Source organism: Agelaius tricolor, unplaced genomic scaffold, assembly GCF_023055355.1.
Source record: "Agelaius tricolor isolate 1412-34295 unplaced genomic scaffold, bAgeTri1.0.p SCAF_38, whole genome shotgun sequence".
NCBI lineage: Eukaryota > Metazoa > Chordata > Aves > Passeriformes > Icteridae > Agelaius > Agelaius tricolor.
The window spans coordinates 2,405,879-2,421,172 of record NW_027269298.1 but is presented as its reverse complement, the minus strand read 5'-3'; the positions used below and the strand labels follow the sequence as shown (position 1 = coordinate 2,421,172).

Here is a 15,294-nt window from a genome sequence, read left to right as displayed (position 1 = left end):
TTTTGTTGTTTGTTTGGGGTGTTTTTTGCTCCTGCATCTGCAAATTTGGGGTGGTGTTTGCAAAGGGCTCAGGAGCTCCCTGCTGCTGAGGGAGGGTTGCAGCAGACTTGGGGTGCACAGAGAAGTTTGGGGGATGCTAAAGAGCCTTTGGCTCAGTGTCTGGGGGTCACACAGTAAAAACACAGAGCAATAACCCCTTGGGAGCTCAGAAAGGCCCTTTTCTTACTGGCACCATGTGAAGTCTCTCTGTTCCCAAACCCCTGAGGAGCTTCAGGGCTGCAGCTTCTAAAGCCACAGAACCCCAAAGGGCCCCCAAAAGTCCCAAAATCCCCCCACTGTTGGGACTTTTCCTCCCATCTCTGTCCAAGTAGCTGTGATTCTCCTGATTTAAAGCTTCTCTGCCTCCCCTGGGCACCAGCAAATCCCCAGCCCCAATTCCAGTGTTCCCAGCACTCTACTACAAACTGAAGAATAAAACAAAATACCACCATAAATATGACAACTTTATTAAAATATACATATGAGTACAAATTAATGATTATGTGGATAAAGTTCACTGTCTGTAAACAAATATATTAAAAAAGGGCACGTCTTTTTTGTGATATAAAGTGCAGTTATGTTTCCATATTATATACAATATGTCAGCATCAGGGAGGGGTTGTAAGGACTATGAAACTAACATTTGATTATAAGATAAAATTCTCTGAAAAAGTATACACCTACATATTACAAAAAAGGGCTTGAGTTTATTTAACAAACAGCTTCCCACCATGTTAATTCAGCTAAGGAGAGCCTGCAGGCCCTGGGATAAATCAGGAGAGAGGCACCAAGACCATTTTGGGAAGGGAAACTTGCACTTCCCAGAGTTCACACCTTCCCCTCACCAACCCCAACCTTGCACTGAGGGAAGAAACAGGACAGGACCTTGGGTGTAGCTGGATTTTGGGGGGGGAATCAAATATACAAGATTTCTGTACAGCTCTGACCCCGGGGGGCTCCCAACGTCCAGCGGCCAGGAGAGGAGTTCTGCCTCGGTGGGGACACACAAAGCAGGCCAAGAGCATCCTTGTCAGCAGTGTTTGGGGTGTGAGGGCAGGGGGAAGGGGGAGCCCAGGCTCAGGCAGCCCTGCCCTAGGAGTGGGGGGCACGGCAGGAGCGGCAGCAGGCTTTGCTGTAGTACCAGTGGCTGCACAGGTTCACCTTGATGGCCAAGGCACAGTTGGTTCCTGCCTGGTCCTGGCAGCTGTCATCTGCAGGGAGACAAAACACACTTTAGCAGGACATGAAGTGCCTGGAAATATGGCCCAGGTTTGTTTTCTCTGGAAGCAGGTTAAATCCCTGACAGATAAAGTTGATTTCCCTCGGGTGCTGAGGTAATTTGGGGTTGGGGTGGCAGCTTTTTGGTTTAACCTTTGTTAAAGCACTTGGAGAGTAGGTGGTCAGGATAGGATTTCTCCCTTAATTTATGTCACTCCTGCTGTTCCCAGCCTGAGCTAAAATGTTGCTGGAGCTTTATTTGTGCCAGTTTTAGTGCCACTGTCTCATAGCTGCTGGCAGGTGTGAGCAGGCTGGTACCTTGTCTCCCAGGGTACTATGTCTCAAAGCATGCCATGGAAAAGAAGAAGAAAATAAACAATTGTGAGCTCATGAGGTCATTTCCCACCTTACCCAGCTCTAAACACCATGGGATGAGCAACAAAATCAGCCCAGCTGTGGCTGCCACCTCCCTGACATCCCCTGGAAAGCACCATGGAGCTTTTCCAGAAATGTCATTGTCAGCCTGGGCAAAGGCATGTGCAGGTTGATCTGTTCCTTCACACCTGGCAAGGCCTGGGAGTCTCACTTGGTCCCAGCCCTGAAGCTCAATGTCTCTGCTGTAAAACAGAGCTGCCCAGGAGCTGCTGGAGCCACCAAGGCACTGAGTTGTCCCCAAGTCAAGGGCTTCCCCTGGTAGGGATTCACAATTTCTATCCCAAGGAGGCTTCCTGAGAAAGAGAATGGGAATTCAGCAGGGCTACATCCAGAGTTAGGGGCAAGTGAGATGCTGGAGAAAGGGATTAGGCTGCTTCAGCACTCTCCCAGCTCCTTTCAGTGCAATATTTTGCTTTAAACACATAGGATTTATACTTTTTTATACATATTTTTTGCTTCAAATCCATAGGATGCATGAAACCAGGTTGCTCCCAGGGCAAGGTGGCCATGAGGCAACTCCCAAGCTCCACGGATCCCAAGGGAATGGGCAGCTGAGAGCACCCAGAGCTGAGCCAGGAGCTGGCCCCAAATCTGTCACCCATTTTCATGCTTTTCTCCCACACTGTCCTTATTCCCAAATCCTATTAAAGGATTAGAACTGTGTGTTTGCTAAAGATCACAGGGACTCTGAGCCAGCAGACGAGCCAGATAACGAGATAGTTACAAATCCCACAGGACACCCGAAGACCAAAAATCATTAAAATAATGGCACAGACAGAACTTCCTCAGCTCTAGCTGGAATCTTACAGAAGCAGCACCCAAATCAGCTCTCCAAAGGCCCCTTTTATCTTCAGGTCAGAGCATGATTCTTCTGAGCTCTCCTCTTAATTTATCTCCAGAAGGAGCCTGTGCATTACTTGGGCACCGAGGGAGAGCTGTCCCTGGCGTCCTCCCTGGGATCATTATCCAAATGGGGCAGTGCTGCTGGAGGGATCCATGGAAAACCAAGGCTGTGGGGCTCACCTGGGGGCTCTGTGGGGCAGGGCTGCAGGTCACAGGTCTGTTTGCCCACTGGCTTCACCAGCGGGTCGCAGCCCCGCACGATGTCCTTGCCCTGGTAGCACTTCACATCCCGCATCCTCACGCCAATCCCGCAGGTTTTTGTGCACTGGAGGGAGAAAGAGAGAGAGAAAGGGTGAGGCAAGACCCTGCCATGCCAGGGGACTGTTCTGAGCCAGAACCTGCTCACTGGAGATGTTAGGGCAGGAGGAAAATGTCACATCCCAGTGCCCTCGCTCTGTCTTTGCTGCCAGCACCATCAGCTTCTGCCCAGGGTGGGTGGATGTGGTCCCACCCCCTGGCTCTAATACCCTCCCTCCTCCTGCTGCCCTTCACAATGGACCACAAACCAGCTGGCCCTGTCCAGGTGATGCTCTGTAGGACACGGGTGGCCATGGAATCCCCAGAGCACCAAGAGTGGGGTTGTGGGGTCTCTGTGCATCCCTGGGGGGTGTGGAGCCACTGCTGGGCCCAGCACTCACTGCCTGCTGCCCTTTGGATGCCTCGTGGAGCTGGGAAGGCAGCAGGGTTGCTTTGCTTAATTATAGGGTTTGCAAGACTAAAAATGAGGCTCCTGGAGCTCAGATCAGGGAGGCTGCATCCAGGAGGGCTTGCAGGAAGCAAGGCTTGGACCCTTGGCCACTGAACCCTGGCTGCCTTTTGGGTTGTGCGGGGTGATGGAGCATCCCCAAATTCTGCATCCCTGGGGCAGCCACCCTGTGGGCTTCATGCACACCCCCATCCACACTCCCAGGCAAAAAATAAAGAAAAAAAAAATAAAGCTACAGCTGGTCCCAAACAGCCCCTCTCAGTCCTGTTCTCCCTGAGCACAGACAGCCCCAGCTGCACCATGTAGCAAAAACACCCTCAGGGACCACATCCTGCAGGGACTCACCCATCTCCTGGGGGTTCTGCAGGCAGAGGGACCCTTGGTGCAAAGGGATGGGGCAGCACAGCCCTGGGGCCCCCTCTCTGCTCACCTCAGACCAGGGGGTTGTGTACCACTTGAAGCAGGGCCTCTCGAAGCACGTGCTCTCCTCCACGGGCTTCTTGGCCACGTCACAGTCAGAGGGGCTGCGGGTCTTGATCTTGCCATTGACAATCTCCAGGCAGAGCACGATCCTCTTCTTCACACCCCGGCCACACGTCGTGTTGCACTGTGGGGTCATGAGCAGGGCCCCCTGAGAGCTGTAACCCCATCTTGAGACCTCTGAGGGCACCCCAAAGCACAACTGAGAGCTGTAATTCCATCCTGACTCCTCTAGGGCACCCCAAATCACAGGAGCCACCTGAGAGCTGCACACCCCATCCTGAGCCCTCTGAAGGCACCCCAAAGCACAGGAACCACCTGAGAGCTGTAACCCCATCCCAACCCCTCTAGGGCACCCCAAAGCACACCTGAGAGCTGCTACCCCATCCTAACCCCTCCAAGGGCACCCCAAAGCACAGCTGAGAGCTGCAAACCCCATCCCACCCCCTCCAGGGCACAGAATCTGCACTTACCCGCTCCCAGTCCTGTGCCAGCCAGTGTGAGGGGCAGTTCTTGTCCCCACAGGGGTGGATGGCCAGGGGCTTGGTGTCCAGGTTGCACTGGGACTCGGGCACCACGCGCCCGTCGCTGGTTTTGCAGTACACGTGCCGGATCATCCTGCCCTGCCCGCAGCCGCCACTGCACTGCAACCACAGTGGGCACTCAGTGCTAGGGATCCCCCCTGACCCAGCCCAGAGCAGGGACAGGGCCCTCACAGCAGGGACAGAGCCCCCACAGCAGGGACAGGGTTCCCACAGCAGGGACAGGGCCCCCACAGCAGGGACAGGGCTCCCACAGCAAGGACAGGGCCCTCACAGCAGGGACAGGGCTCCCACAGCAGGGACAGGGTTCCCACAGCAGGGATAGGGCCCCCACAGCAGGGACAGGGCTCCCACAGCAGGGATAGGGCCCCCACAGCAGGGACAGGGCTCCCACAGCAAGGACAGGGCTCTCACAGCAGGGACAGAGCCCCCACAGCAGGGACAGAGCCCCCATTGCAAGGACACAGCCCCCATGGCAGGGACAGGGCCCTCACAGCAGGGACAGGGCCCCCACAGCAGGGACAGGGCCCACACAGCAAGGGACAGAGCCCCCAGAGCAGGGACAGGGCCCCCATGGCAGGGACAGGGCCCTCACAGCAGGGACAGGGTCCCCACAGCAGGGACAGGGCCCCCACAGCAGGGACAGGGCCCTCACGGCAGGAACAGGACCCCCACAGCAGGGACAGGGCCCCCACGGCAGGGACAGGGCCCCCACAGCAAGGGACAGAGCCCCCATGGCAGGGACAGGGCCCTCAGAGCAGGGACAGGGCCCCCACGGCAGGGACAGGGCCCCCAGAGCAGGGACAGGGCCCTCACAGCAGGGACAGGGCCCCCACGGCAGGGACAGGGCCCTCACAGCAGGGACAGGGCTCCCACAGCAAGGACAGGGCCCTCACAGCAGGGACAGAGCCCCCACAGCAGGGAGAGAGCCCTCACAGCAGGGACAGGGCCCCCACGGCAGGGACAGGGCCCCCAGAGCAGGGACAGGGCCCTCACAGCAGGGACAGGGCCCCCACAGGGCCCAGCTGCCTCCCCACACCCGCCTCCCCCAAATTTCACAGGGGTTTTGGGACTTTAAACAGCCACAGGGATGCTCAGCGGATCCTCCAACAGAGATTCCATCATCATGGAATCCCAGACTGGTTTGGGTTGGGAGAGACCTTAAAAACCATCTTGTTCCAACCCCCTGTCACAGGCAGGGACATCTGCTATCCCAGGTTTTTCCAAACTCTGTGCAGGGGTTTGGAAAAGGAGAGGTTTATCCTTGGACACTTCCAGGGATGGATGGGACATCTACAATCTTTCTGGACAACCTGTGCCACAGCCCCAGCACCCAGCATGTCTCAGGGCAGGCAAAAGGGGAAGCACCATGAGCAGGGAACCCCAAAGTGGCTCCCAAAGTGGCAAAGGGGACCAAGAAAGTGGCTGCAAAAATCCAGCCCTCAGTGCCCAGAGCAGCCGGTGCTCCCCGTGCTTCCGTGGTTGCTCTTGCAGAGGCTCTCGGTGTTTCCTAGCACTGCTGCTGCCATGGAAACTACTTATTTTTAGCTGATGTGAATGTATCAAAACCTGGGTAAAAATAGCTTGGGATGGAGGGGGTCTCTGGAGCAGAATTGTGCAGGAAGGGAAAAAGCCAGGGGGGGAGGAAAAAAGAAAAGAGAGAGTGAAAGAGAATAGAAAATAAGGAGGAAAGAAAAATAGGGAAAGGGAGGAAAGGAGGAAAGAGGAAAGGTAAAGGGGAGAAAGGGAAAAGAGAAAGGGGGAAACAGAAAATTAAAAAAAGGAAAAGAAGTTAAAAGGTTCAATTTCTGGGCATGAAGCATCAGCATTGCCAAGGAATGCTGTGCAGCAGACAGACAAGAGGATTTTGACACCCACTAAGGCCCTCAGCCAGGTCTCTCAGGGTTTAACCCCTGCTGTACCACATCCCCCACAAGGCAGGAGCCCAGGGGGAAGGAAAAGGATCCACTGGGATGCTGGATCACCCCCAGTGCCAGGGCCAGGGTGGCACAAGGCAGGAGCCCAGGGGATGGAACAGGATCCACTGGGATACTGGATCACCCCCAGTGCCCGAGCCAGGAGCCCAGGAGATGGAACAGGATCCACTGGGATGCTGGATCACCCCCAGTGCCCGAGCCAGCATGGCTCAGGGTGACAGTGCTGGCAGAGGTGACCCGAGAGACCCAAAACAGTGGAATTATTTGAGGCCAGCTCCCAGCACAGGCTGCAGGTTTGTTGGGACCCAAGTGCAGGTTTTTTTGATGAACCCAACCCCAAAACCCCGAGGAGCAGCAGGGACAAGCCAGCCTGGGGTGGGACACGACGGCCACTCAGGCGGCCACGGCGGGGTCTCACCGGTCCCCAGTCGGACACTGTCCACTGCCGGTCACACGGTGGGCCCGTGCAGTTCTTCTCGGCCAGGGGCCGGGCGCTGGCATCGCAGAGCTTCTCCTCCTCCGAGCAGCGGATGTCCCTTGTCACCACGCTCCGCTCCCCGCAGCGCGCCGGGCACTGCCGGAGGGGACAGCGACATCACCGGGGCTGCCGGCACCACGGCAGCCGCCGGGCTCGGGGTTGGGTTTTCCCCCATATTTGAACATAAAAGTTTAAAAGCACACGATGGAAATGCACAAATGACTCGCCCAAGCCCCCTCCACAGCCCCAGCTGCGTCCTGCCCATGCTCTCCAACAGGTGATGGCAGAGGGGGGAAAAGGCTCCCGGAGGGTCTGCTCAGAGCTGAGCAGCTTTAGCTGTCACTTGGAGACAGGGTGAGATCTCCCTCGCCTCCTTCCCAGGAACAGCCAGCTCCTTTCCACCTCTTTGGAGAATGTTTTCTCCCCCTGACTGCACAACTGAGATTTTTATGCTGTGGATAAATTTGGCACCGTGCAGCCCAGTGACATTATTTAGAACTGGATTTGAGTTACTACAGTCTCACATACACATTACATTTGCTCCATGCATAACGTAAAGCAGGGAAAAGTGTCAACAGCACAGGGCCCAGACACACCGTGCCGAGATGCTAATCCTCAGAGCCCTGAAATGTGCTTTTTTTAATGCCTATTTCCCCAGCCAACTTGGCACCCCACCTCTGATGGGATCCAAAGGAGATTAGCTTTGCTGCTGGCTAAGAACAATCTACTCCAGCACTGTCTCAAGCAATCTGTCCCTGACAAATGCTGGAGGAGAATACACATTTCTGTAAAATAAACCACTCATTTGCTATGCTGGACAAAATAACGCTCCAGCACGTGCTCAGGGAGCTCCTCTCTACCAGCTGGGAAAGTCAAAACATCCTGCACCACCAGGGAATGCACCAGCCCCTCTGTCAGCTCCAGGGAAATGATGCACACCAGCTTGCAGGGGAGTGGAGACGTTTAAATTATGACTAAGACGAGTTTTTGGGAGCTTCCCAGGAGGAAGAGTCATATTCCTCGTGATGCAAACCATGGGGCAGGTTGGCACCCACGGACAGCTTGGCTCAGAGCTCATCTGCTCCTGCTTAGATCAGGTCTGTGCTTGATTTGGGAAGAGGCACCCCGAGGAAGCAGCACTGGTTTGGTTGTTTCCATGGGTTTGTGTTTGTAAGGGATGTGGTGGAGCATTGTCTGTGCCTGGGAAGGGATTCAGGGGCACAAACCCTCTCCACAGGTTTTCCCAAGGAACCCAGTGAGCTGGAACCATCCCCAAACAGTCTCCCAGAGGCTCTGGGGACTGGCTTAAGGCATAGCTAGAGAAAGGTTTCATTCTGCATGTGGTGCAGAGGAGGTGAGGAAGGGACATTTATAGGGATGTAATTCATGTGGGAGTCGGGATCACCTTCCTGGCATCCTGGCATGTTGGGTTTGAAGAGGCTGCCAAGGAAATCCTGATGGGGAGATCTGAGCCCTGGGCTCCTGCCCTACCTGTGAGTGACCAATGGTAGTGGCCTCCCATCCTAAACAGGAGCCAGGCCTTCATTTTAGGGGGAAAAATATTGATGCACATTGATCCACATCATTACTGCAGGCAGTGTATCCTAAGAGGCCAATGTCTGTGGATGGTTATGGATGAGCATTGATGCCTCAGCTTTAGCTTTTCTATTTTTCAGATTCTGTGCTGTTTTGGTGTGTAGTTCTGAGCTTCATATTAGGGGATGGTGAGCTCTCTGCATAGAGTGGGGAGACAAAACAATTCCTTCTCTAGCTGGGCACCAAGGACAAATGATCCAAATCTCAGGCCCAAGAGCACAAACAATGTGGGCTGGAGAGAGAAAAACAAGAAGGATGGGACTGCACAACCTAAAGCTGTAATTGGACAATGAACTGCAAGATGCAAATGGAGCAGAACTGATAAAAGTGACAGACCCCATGGGCGGTTGTGCATTTTGTGACCATTTTGGTTCATCTTGGATGTAGCCCTGGCTGGGCTCTTGAGCTGCCCAAGGTGAATCCATTGAGAAGATCCTTTTAATAAAACCCTACTTTATTTTTTAACTCCATCTAGCCTCTTTTTTAGGTCACGTGGTGACCTAAAAAGCATCAGGAATCACAAGGCATCACAATTAACTCCAAGATGCAAATGGAGCAGAACTTATCAAAGTGAGAGGCCCCATGAGCGATTGTGCATTTTGAGACCATTTTGGTTCATCTTGGATTCATTTTGTGACCATTTGGGTTCATCTTGGGTGCAGCCCTGACTGGGCTCTTGTGCTGTCCAAGATGGATCCAATGAGGAGATCCTTTTAATAAATCCCTACTTTAACTCCATCTAGCCTCTGCTCTAGGTCATGTGGTGACCTAAAAAAGCATCAGGAACCACAAAGCATCAGGATAAATTGGAAAAGGGAGCAAAGGCCGGGCTCAGGCGCTGCCCTGGCCAGCAGGACTCACCTCTGACCACTCGGACATCTCCCACTGGGGCCCGCAGGCCGGGTTCTTGCAGACCTTGCGCTCGTCGGGCCGGGCGATGTCGGCCGCCTCGCACAGGTCGCTGTAGACAGAGCTGTCGAAGCCTGGTGAGATCATCTTCCAGCAGCGCACGATGCGGAACTGGTACCCCTCGCCGCACGTCCGCGAGCACTCGCTCCAGCTGCTCGTCTCCCACCTGCGGGGGAAAGCAGGGAAATGCATGGGAAAGCATGGGAAAGCATGGGAAAGCATGGGAAAGCATGGAAATGCATGGGAAAGTGTGGGAGAGCATGGGAAAGCATGGGAAAGCATGGGAGAGCACAGGAAGGCATGGGAAGGCATGGGAAAGCAAGGCGACCCCCGTGGCAGGAAGGAATGACGAGGAGGACTCCATGGATATCAGAATTACTAATTAATTACTTTTTTTTATATAGTGGCAGTTATATTTTCTGGAAAAAATCCCTTTGCCCATTATTTTGCTCCTGGGAAGCTGGGAAGTCTCAGAGAAAAAAGAAAGAAATAATTATCTCATTGCTTCGCCTGTGTTTTGCTGCTTTGGAATGTGTTTGGACATTGTTTACCCACGGGTGGTTGTTTCATTGGTTTCATGTGAATTGTTTTGACTTAATGACCAGTCAGGACTCTGGAAGGAGTAATGAGTTTTCATTATTATCTTTTTAGCCTTCTGTAAGTATCTTTTCTGTATTCGTTAGTATAATTTAGTATAGTATTCTTTAATATAATATAGTATCATAAAATAATAAGTTAGCCTTCAAGAACATGGGGTCAGATTCATCATTCCTTCCTTCCTTCCTTTGTCTGGGAACCCCACAAATACAATATTGTACTATATCATTCTATACTGTATTACACCATATAACATTACATCTAAACTGAATCTGCACAAAGCACTCAACTCAACTCAACTGCCCAGAATTTCCTGTCTCCTGACTGACAGTCTGCACACATGCTTGGCCCTGATAGGCCAAGGAAACAAAGCACCATCACACTGGGTAAACAGTCTCCATATTGCATTCTACTTTGGCACAACACAGGAGCAGTGAATGAGATAAGAATTGTTTTGAGCATTCTTTTCTCTGCTTCTCTCACCACTTCTCTCTGGTTCAGAAAATGTGAATCCCACACACTTGGGCAGGGAACAGAGCCCATCACCCCATGGAGCAGCCCACAGGAAAGCCCTGGCTGCAGGGAGTGTGTAATCACATATCCTCTGAGCAGAGAGAAACATAGACCCAGGAAAATCCTGGGAAGCTGTGAGAAGCTGTGGGAAACTTAGAGAAAAGAATTAAAACATTCTTTTCTCTCTTTCTGTAACCATTGTTTATAGATGTGGTTCTCCAGTGTGCTGTTTATAGCTCACCAATAGTGTGAGAGGTTTTCACTTTGAGACCAATCAAGTCTCACCTTAGCAAGTCACATTATAAAAGTTGCACTACTTTTCATTAATCAGCCTTCTGATTCACCTTCTAAAGACTGGAGTCTTTCATTCCATCCCTGACTCAACAGCATCAAGGGGGGAGTGAGCTGCAGCCAGGCTGCCAACTCCTGAGAGCTGTTCCCAAGGGATGGGAAGCATCAACATATGTTGGGCTCACCCCACAGCCCCCAGCTCATGCCTGAAGCTGAAACCAGCTTGTCAGGAGGCAGGGTGGCACAGCAGAGCCTGGCCTAGTGTCCTCAGTGACAAGTGAGTGTTTGTCACCAGGGGCTCTGCCAGCACATTTCTCTGTCAGGCTTTTTGCCCGTGTTTGACCTCTCCTTTTTGCCTGCTCAGCTGAAGTACGGGGAGGACATGGCATCCATCACCCTGCAGATGCCAGCAGTAATGTCACACAGAGCTGCCTGAGCCCCAGTGGGACACAATTCATGTCCCACCATCAGTCTGACTCTGCTGAGCACAAGTGACAGGCTGGAGGAGCTGGGATCTGCTCCAAGCACTGCCTGTCCTTTACTGTCCCCTGCCACCTCTGTCCTGACAAGACAGGAGCAGCTTGCAATCCAAGGAAAAAACATAAAAGGTCAAGTTTGTAGAGTACAGGACTATTACAGCAATTAAAAAATGAGCTAAATCAGAATGGATCAGAATTCCCAGCTCCTCTGGAGGTGGGCAGCCCCCAGGTCCCCATTGCTGCTGTTCTCTGTGCAGGAGAGCCCCAGCTGCCCCCAGGCCTCACACCTTCATCTGGGGCTCCAGGCACAACAAACAGCCCTAGGGAGATGTCACAAATTTGGAGATGTCATTTAGAGGTGGCACCTAACTTCAGAAGGGAAATGAAACACAGGTTTTCCCCATCCAGATCACACAAAATTAATGTTTTTTTCTTTGAAAAATACTGCCAGCCCAAGCATCTTCCTGTCTGCCCAAGTGCTGGTGGCTGCCCCATGAGCTCCCAGTGCTCCCCAGCTGAAGTCACTGGTAAATCACAGAGCAGCTCTTCTCCCTCATAGTGCAAGCCCCTGCAGCTGGAACAGCACAGACATAAGGAGGGACAACTTTAGGAAAGAGTAGTGGGAGAATCTAAGCACAAAAGGTACCTTAATGCTTGTTTTAAAAAATGAAACAGAGATTCCAGTCCCCGCGGTGCCCTCAGGGTGGGTGCATTCTGCAGCAGCACCATTCACCTCCCCACATTTTTTCTTGGCTCAGCTGCAGACTGCCTTGGCTCTCAGCCCTAGCATGAGAGTTTCCAGATCTTCTGCTCCATGTCCTACCTGTCCTCCTTCACAGTCACCTGAGGGCTCTCCAGGAGCCAGCCCTGGTCCCTGGCATCACTGGGCTCTTGCTTTGCCCTGTTCTCACCTCCACTCAGGAGGAAACTCTTGAGTGGAATTAAGGGAGGAGGGATGGGGGTGCTGTGGGCCATCCCTGCTGCCCCCCAAATCCACACCAACCCTCCCCCAAAATGACATCCAGGTCAGAGGAAGCCCAGAGAGTGCAGGAGTGCCCTGTGCAGGCAGTACCTTGGCTGGCACTCTCTCCCAGCACAGAACTCATGGATGGGCTCGGGCCGGGTCATGGCATCACAGTAGGCATCGTCCACCTCGATCCCATCATAGCGAACACACATGGCATAAGTGGACATCACTCCTGGGCTCAGAGAGAACACACACACACAGCAGGGTGCTTGGTGAGCTGTACATCCAAGCTATTTTGTTGTTGTTGTTTTTGTGGTTTTAGCTGCATTTCTCAAAACTTCCTCCCTGTGAAAAGCAGGAAGCTTCCAGTCCCGTGGGATGGGTGCTGCTGGGAGGGAATGTCACAGTGGCCACCCCACCAATTTGAGCAGTGTGGTTGAGTTTGGCCAGCTCAGAGGAGGGCATGGCTACCCCTTCCAGGGCTTGCCACCAAAACCAATGTATGACTAACACATTTTTATAGGAAATACTCAGGACCACGAGTCTGCTCGGCAGACAGGGTGGTGGGTGGAGGTGACAGCAAACAGTCCCCAACCCACTCCATCCCTCATTATCCCTGTGCACTACACCCCTCCCTTTGCACCAGGTGCTCCCCAGGTGCATCCAGAGCTCCAGGCCAAGGCAGGGATGCTGGGGATTTGGCAAGGAAGGTCCTGCCCCTCCTGCTCCCCCTCCAAGGCAGCGGCAGCCGATGCCGTCAGAACGAGACCTTTTCCCCCACAGCCTCCCGTGCCAGAGTAAATGTTGGGAAGTCCATTCTGGGACCTGGCTGGGGACCAGGAGGCTGCTCTGGCTACAGGTAACAAGAATTGCAGCTCTGGGAAACATATGGTTTACATGAAACTAAAAAAAGATCTACAGCTCTTGACATGGCCTTGCCTCTCTGCGATATGTCAGTGAGAAAAGGCAGCAAGGAAAGAGAAATTTGAGTTAAACCTCTCTCGGCTTGCTGTAAACCAGGGCAGAGCAGGCTGGCTCAGCCAAGGGAGAAATTTGTTCAGAGAGGATCAAAGAAGTCAAAAATGTCCCAGAACATGTGGATGACAGGATCCTGGGGAAAGGGAAGGCTTGCAAAGCTCCTGCTGCAGGCATGAGGCTGCTGGACCGGAGCAAATGCTTAAAATGTAAAATCCTTGCATTTGATCTTTTAAGAAATGTCCCTGAGATTGTAAACTCCTCTCTCCCACTCCTTTCCCTCTTTTTAATTCCAGAAGCACTGCAGGCTCTGGATAATTTCAGGGGCAGCACAGACAAGTGCCCAACCCACGCGCCTGATTCATCCCAAGGGATCGACAGGACCCCCTAACCAAGGGGTGAGGGAGGAGATCAGGTGCCTTGAAGCCTTTCAGGGGGCAAAAAGGGAGGAATTAATACAAAAAGAGGGAATTTCTGCCTGAAGAATAGAGGCTCAGTTTCAATATCCCTGGCATTTCTGTCACTGTTCCAGATTTACACCCTCGCAGCCGAGCTCAGGCTCCAGGGTAGGAGGAGTGGGAGAAACAAAACATAATCAAAAAGCCAAATGCTATTGTGTTTCCTGCCAGAGCTGAACAATCTTTAAAATTTCTCTCTGCAGGGAAGCAGCTGAGCTTTTCAAACCCCTTGAAGCTGTCAAAAAGGTGAGGAGGGGGGGGGGGGGGAAAGAGGAGGCTCAGGACAGGTTTGGGGATCCTGCTGAGCCCCAGGGGGGACACAAAGTGATGGGAAGTGAAGGCAGTGCTCAGAGCTTCCCAGAGGGAGAGTTTGGAGGGGTGATGGACATATTGGGCACTACCTCCTGGTCCCCAACACACCTGAGAGCTCAGTGGGCTTTGCATGCCCCCAGCTCCTCTCCCCACCTTTGCACCCAGGCACAGCAGAGCTGGGGTCGTGCTAAAGCAGAGCTCATGAGATCCCCTCAACACCACCAGCTCCTTCCCATCCCTAACAGACATAAAATGGACTCACACACCCGGTGATTTCAGCAGGCTGTGCAGAATTTGGCTGCTTCTTATAACTACCTGTGGTGCATGTAGAGCTGCAGGGTTCGTGGGAGGAAAGCTTCCACCTGTACATGTCAGCAGCACTCACACCTTGGCCCTTTCTTAACTTCAATCTGTTTCTAGCAATAAGCAAACAAAACAAAACAAAACAAAACAAAACAAAAAAAAGAAAAGAAAAGAAAGAAACAAAAAAAAAACAAAACAAAAAAAAGGCATTTACAAGGCAAGCAGTGACAGCCCACAACAGATACACACATCTGGCTGCAGTTCGGTTGGGTTTGGGTTTGGGAGGGGATGTGCTTGGTTTGGCTTTGGTTGGGTTTGGTTGTTCTGATTTTTTGGGAGGTTCGTTTGTTTGAATCAATTTTTAATTTTTTTTAGTTTCACAACATACCTGTCCTGAGCCCCAAGTAGAATCCCCAGCCCGGTTAGAGGCAGAGCTTCCACTGTCTAGAAATAGAGAGAATGGGATAAAAATACCCACAAGTAGAAACAGTTCAGAATTTAACAAAAGTTTGCATTTTCTGCTCAAATACACCTGGCCCTCGGCACACAGTGACTAAAGGTGCAGTATCTCCTCCCCTGTGTCTCCAGGGCTGGGCAAACCCACTCGTGCTGCTCAGTGCAGCAGAGATTTTGGCTGCTCCAATCTCCAAAAGCCAGCACAGGAGTTTCTGAGCTCTCCCCTCAAAGCCCACTGATTTTGCCACTCTGGTTTTTGGTCTGATTTATTTTGCTGGATGTCAAGTGGGGAATTTGCATCTCTCAGCTCCAAGCTGTGCTCAAACACAAAATGCCACGGGGAGAGGAGTAACAGAGTCAGCCTGGTGTGAGAAAAAACATTTATCCAAGCAAGAATTGCAGCTGCTCCCCGTGCTGGGAGGGGGGAACACCTCAGGGATACTGCACCTTTACAACAAAAGGCTTCGGTTCTGTTCTCATACCTTTGTCCAAACCCTTGGAACAGCTACACTGGAATAGTGTACAAGGTTGTATCCTCACATCCAGTTGTCTCTGGCCTGGCAGGATATGCAGCTTGTATGATTTCTAGGCAGCAGAAGCTCTGAAATTGCCTTATTTAGTTGTTTGTAAGAAAAAGTTGAGGTCCAGCCTATCAAATCAACCTTTCAAAGGACACTGTTGAGAATCCAGCCGTTTCCTT

The 15,294-nt window shown here is 52.4% G+C and overlaps 1 protein-coding gene across 10 annotated transcripts in view; it reads right to left on the bottom strand.

The window, feature by feature from the left end:
• Positions 1-490: 490 nt before the first annotated feature.
• ADAMTSL2 (ADAMTS like 2) overlaps positions 491-15,294 on the bottom strand; it is a 28,099-nt gene continuing 13,295 nt past the window's right edge. For 8 of the 10 annotated variants that reach the window (XM_071454276.1, XM_071454279.1, XM_071454280.1 and 5 more), the window contains 8 exons: positions 14,151-14,251; positions 12,196-12,322; positions 9,196-9,409; positions 6,679-6,834; positions 4,255-4,425; positions 3,732-3,908; positions 2,716-2,860; positions 491-1,250 (listed from right to left, as the gene is read on the bottom strand). In XM_071454276.1, the coding sequence (XP_071310377.1) occupies positions 1,132-1,250; positions 2,716-2,860; positions 3,732-3,908; positions 4,255-4,425; positions 6,679-6,834; positions 9,196-9,409; positions 12,196-12,322; positions 14,151-14,251 (1,210 nt within the window). In that variant the 3' untranslated portion in view covers positions 491-1,131. Of the gene's footprint in view, positions 1,251-2,715; positions 2,861-3,731; positions 3,909-4,254; positions 4,426-6,678; positions 6,835-9,195; positions 9,410-12,195; positions 12,323-14,150; positions 14,252-15,294 lie in introns of those variants that run through there. The other 2 variants (XM_071454278.1, XR_011683675.1) reach the window with 2 other exon arrangements.